Genomic DNA, 4,809 nt, shown 5'->3' with positions numbered 1-4,809 from the left:
ATATATGTATGTGTATGTATATGTATATATGTATGTATGTATATGTATGTATGTATATGTATGTATGTATATGTATGTATGTATATGTATGTATGTATGTATGTATGTATGTATGTATATATATGTATGTATGTATGTATATGTATGTATGTATGTGTATGTGTATGTATGTGCATGTATGTATATGTATGTGTATGTGTATGTATGTATGTATATCTAATTGTCAAAAAAATACCTTTTGGATAATTCTCTTTTTGTATGAAGCCCGTTTCTCACTTTTTTCTGTTTTAATCCAATGTCAGGGGGTTTATGTACTGTCCCTTTAGATTTAAGTGAGTTTTGTTGCATACAGATGGCTCATGTACTCAGCCAGCAAGGAGTCTATTAGTTGGCCCTAGTGACCCATCCTGATTTCCCCTTTCCTTGAATTGGTGGGAAAATTTTCTTTTCAATACTATTAATATTGAGATTGTTATTATTCTTATTGGTATTATGATTATTAAATTGTTATTAAAGTATTGATAACATCAAAGACAATATAATAATAGATATGAAACTTTCAAAAAATGAAGGAGAAGAGTAAATGGAAGAGATAGGCAAGGCTAATAGCTGACTCCTTGGTGACTAAGCACTTGTAGAGCCATCTATGTGTAAAGATAATAAATAAACTTTTATTACAGTGGGCATGGCATTGTAGTCTTGCCACCCCTACTAATTGGGTTAAAATAGGTACTCCTTATTTTAGTTGTTAATGCCCTACATTTATGATGTACTATCACTTTCACACACCACTATTACTACAAATACATTGTCTTATTTTCAAATGTGATGGATATATGAATATATGTCTATATAAACCTGTCAGTACTATCCAACTCCTGTTTGTTTTACTTGAAAGTGAAAGTGTTAGGCAGGGCATAACATATTTACTTTAGAATTCACTTAGTTTTTAAAGATTTATATGACTTATCATGTAGAAATATAATGATTATTGTTATTAAAAGTATATGATTATTTGCCATATTCTAGTGTAGAAATTCTCATTTTCATTTTAGTGAAAAACTAATATAGTGTATGCGCTATACTATATACTACTGAATAGTATTTTTTTTCTTTTGATTATCTTGGGTTTTTCTTTGTGTAGCATCCATTTTACATTTGTGTTTCAGGAAGTAACTGGCAAGAACGTGATGTTGCTACCCATGGGTGCCTGTGATGATGGAGCACACTCTCAGAATGAAAAGATCAACATCACAAACTACATTGAAGGGGTAAGCAGAAGTACAGATTCACAAATTGGTGTATTTTTTTCATGAAATTGTAAGTGGATGTTAAAAAGACGTTGTACATATTTGCTCATCTTAATGCATATATTTTTCTTGACAGACCAAACTGTTGGCAGCATACCTCAATGAAGTGGGCCGTGATTGATAGCACTGCCCAAGAAATAGCCAAGAATGACTTCAAGCTGCTGTATGATATACATTACAGTATTCCTGGTCTCAGTCTATTGAGTACCGTTACCTAATGTTCTAAAGGTTGTGTATAATGTCATTGTGGTTAGCCAGGAATTCCATATGGCAAGCCCAGTGTAATAATTCAGAAATATCCTTTACTGTGTAAAAAAATAAATAAATATGAATAAAGGCACAGCAAAAAGTAAACATTAAAATGCATTCATAGCTTATGGATACTGGTATAAAACAGTATCTCACAGTTGTACCTTTTGCTCAAGAACTGAATATTTGTATTCCTTTATACTTCTCAATAATCCCATTTAGAATGCTTATGGCACTTTTGAAAAGATCAAATTAATTTGCTAAAAAGAAGGTCCTAGATTTGACTCTTCTATCCTGTGAAGAATATCAGTGCTTGGCTTAATATCCATGTGGGCTTGTTTTGTTAACATTTGTATCAAGCTTTTGGGACAAGAAACATAAAAAAAAATATTTTTTCTTTTTAATTAATACCTCTTAAATTCTGTGTACACATTGACAAGTGTTAAATTTTTTTTATACATTTATGTATCACATGATCCTTTGAAGAATTATGGTCAGTGCAAGCATGGATCTTTTTCTCTCCCTCTCTCTCTGTGTGTGTGTGCGCGTGTGTGTGTGTGTGTGTGTGTGTGTATAGTGTGTATTTTGTGTGTGTGTGTGTATAGTGTGTATTTTGTGTGTGTGTATAGTGTGTATTTTGTGTGTGTGTGTATAGTGTGTATTTTGTGTGTGTGTGTATAGTGTGTATTTTGTGTGTGTGTGTATAGTTTGTATTTTGTGTGTGTGTGTATAGTGTGTATTTTGTGTGTGTGTGTATAGTGTGTATTTTGTGTGTGTGTGTATAGTGTGTATTTTGTGTGTGTGTGTATAGTGTGTATTTTGTGTGTGTGTGTGATTAGTGTGTATTTTGTGTGTGTGTGTGATTAGTGTGTATTTTGTGTGTGTGTGATTAGTGTGTATTTTGTGTGTGTGTGATTAGTGTGTATTTTGTGTGTGTGTGTGTATAGTGTGTATTTTGTGTGTATTGTGTAGTGTGTATTTTTGTGTGTGTGTATTTTGTGTGTATGTGTATAGTGTGTATTTTGTGTGTGTGTGTGTATAGTGTGTATTTTGTGTGTGTGTATAGTGTGTATTTTGTGTGTATAGTGTGTATTGTGTGTATAGTGTGTATTTTGTGTGTGTGTGTGTATAGTGTGTATTTTGTGTGTGTGTGTATAGTGTGTATTTTGTGTGTGTGTGTATAGTGTGTATTTTGTGTGTGTGTATAGTGTGTATTTTGTGTGTGTGTATAGTGTGTATTTTGTGTGTGTGTGTATAGTGTGTATTTTGTGTGTGTGTGTATAGTGTGTATTTTTTGTGTGTGTGTATAGTGTGTATTTTTTGTGTGTGTGTATAGTGTGTATTTTGTGTGTGTGTATAGTGTGTATTTTGTGTGTGTGTGTATAGTGTGTATTTTGTGTGTGTGTGTATAGTGTGTATTTTGTGTGTGTGTGTATAGTGTGTATTTTGTGTGTGTGTGTATAGTGTGTATTTTGTGTGTGTGTGTATAGTGTGTATTTTGTGTGTGTGTGTATAGTGTGTATTTTGTGTGTGTGTGTATAGTGTGTATTTTGTGTGTGTGTATAGTGTGTATTTTGTGTGTGTGTGTATAGTGTGTATTTTGTGTGTGTGTGTGATTAGTGTGTATTTTGTGTGTGTGTGTGATTAGTGTGTATTTTGTGTGTGTGTGATTAGTGTGTATTTTGTGTGTGTGTGTATAGTGTGTATTTTTGTGTGTGTATTGTGTATAGTGTGTATTTTTGTGTGTGTATTGTGTGTGTGTGTATAGTGTGTATTTTGTGTGTGTGTGTATAGTGTGTATTTTGTGTGTGTGTGTATAGTGTGTATTTTGTGTGTGTGTGTATAGTGTGTATTTTGTGTGTGTGTGTATAGTGTGTATTTTGTGTGTGTGTATAGTGTGTATTTTGTGTGTGTGTATAGTGTGTATTTTGTGTATTTTGTGTGTGTGTGTATAGTGTGTATTTTGTGTATGTGTGTATAGTGTGTATTTTGTGTATGTGTGTATAGTGTGTATTTTGTGTGTGTGTGTATAGTGTGTATTTTGTGTGTGTGTGTATAGTGTGTATTTTGTGTGTGTGTGTATAGTGTGTATTTTGTGTGTGTGTATAGTGTGTATTTTGTGTGTGTATAGTGTGTAGTGTGTGTGTATAGTGTGTAGTGTGTATGTATGTATGTATGTATGTATGTATGTATGTATATATGTATATATGTATAGCGCGCGCGCGTGTATGTTTGTAGTGTGTATAGCGCGCGCGTGTGTATGTTTGTAGTGTGTGTATAGCGCGCGCGTGTATGTTTGTAGTGTGTGTATAGCGCGCGCGAGTATGTTTGTCTCTAGTAAGGATAACTTTCACTTGTCCAGTAATCGTAAAACAGATACGGCAATGGCATTAAGAGCTTCAAGCTAGTTTAAAGTATTGAACGCATTTTGTTCGTATAAGAAAATCAAGACCTTGTACAGACTTGTAAGCCGAATATGATGTTTGTGGGCGTACGTTGGGAAAGGTAATTATGAACTGCCTTAGTGACAATATTCTCAGTACCATGTTACACTTAAAGCAACCCGCATGATCACTTGTCTGCTTTTTAGAGCATTTCCAGTCCAGCAACGAAAATGTTTTTCAGGCGACTCCAATAATTGTTGGTTGTAAAAGAAAGGAAAATCATAGTGAATATTCGTGTTAGAACGTTATTGTAAGGTTGACCCCCCCCCCCCCCCAATCCTTTGTTCGTTGCTGTGAGGTGGCTTAGGAGACGGGCATTGAGGCCCAATGTAGGGAATCAGCCCTCACCTTGACTAATTTTGCACGGTCTTTTCTTCTCCTTTCCTTTTCCTTTTCTTCCTCCCTTTGTTCTGTCCATTTATCCTAATCGTTAACTCATTTTGCCATTTTCGACACAATGCTTTATTATAATGCTCCCTACTCCCTCTTCTATCAACCTTTGTGTTATACTCTTCCCCTTCACTCCCCCTCTTTTCCCTGTTCGATACCAATACTACCGTCTAGTACTGTTCAACCTGTAACTTTACCCAAATCATTAACTCATTCCTAACCCTTTTCGCTATACTTTCCCATAGCGCCATACAGCACTTCCAGGGGGCTTTGCCCGCAAGCCGCACGCTTTCGCAATATTTTGAATATGCCGCTAATGAAAGTTTCAATAAGTAAATAAATAAATAAGGTTGGAAAGAGACAAGATTAGCATCATCAAATTCAATTAAAGTTTTTAAAATGTAAAGTCCACAATT

The 4,809-nt window shown here is 34.4% G+C and overlaps 1 protein-coding gene across 3 annotated transcripts in view; it reads left to right on the top strand.

The window, feature by feature from the left end:
• LOC125028999 (cytosolic non-specific dipeptidase-like) overlaps positions 1-1,949 on the top strand; it is a 13,217-nt gene extending 11,268 nt beyond the window's left edge. For all 3 annotated transcript variants that reach the window (XM_047618695.1, XM_047618696.1, XM_047618697.1), the window contains exons 10-11: positions 1,170-1,271; positions 1,387-1,949. In XM_047618695.1, the coding sequence (XP_047474651.1) occupies positions 1,170-1,271; positions 1,387-1,431 (147 nt within the window). In that variant the 3' untranslated portion in view covers positions 1,432-1,949. The remainder of the gene's footprint in view (positions 1-1,169; positions 1,272-1,386) is intronic.
• The last annotated feature ends 2,860 nt before the right edge of the window (positions 1,950-4,809 follow it).

This window comes from Penaeus chinensis, chromosome 9 (genome assembly GCF_019202785.1).
Source record: "Penaeus chinensis breed Huanghai No. 1 chromosome 9, ASM1920278v2, whole genome shotgun sequence".
In the NCBI taxonomy this organism is placed as follows: domain Eukaryota; kingdom Metazoa; phylum Arthropoda; class Malacostraca; order Decapoda; family Penaeidae; genus Penaeus; species Penaeus chinensis.
This window is presented reverse-complemented; position numbering and strand designations above follow the sequence as displayed.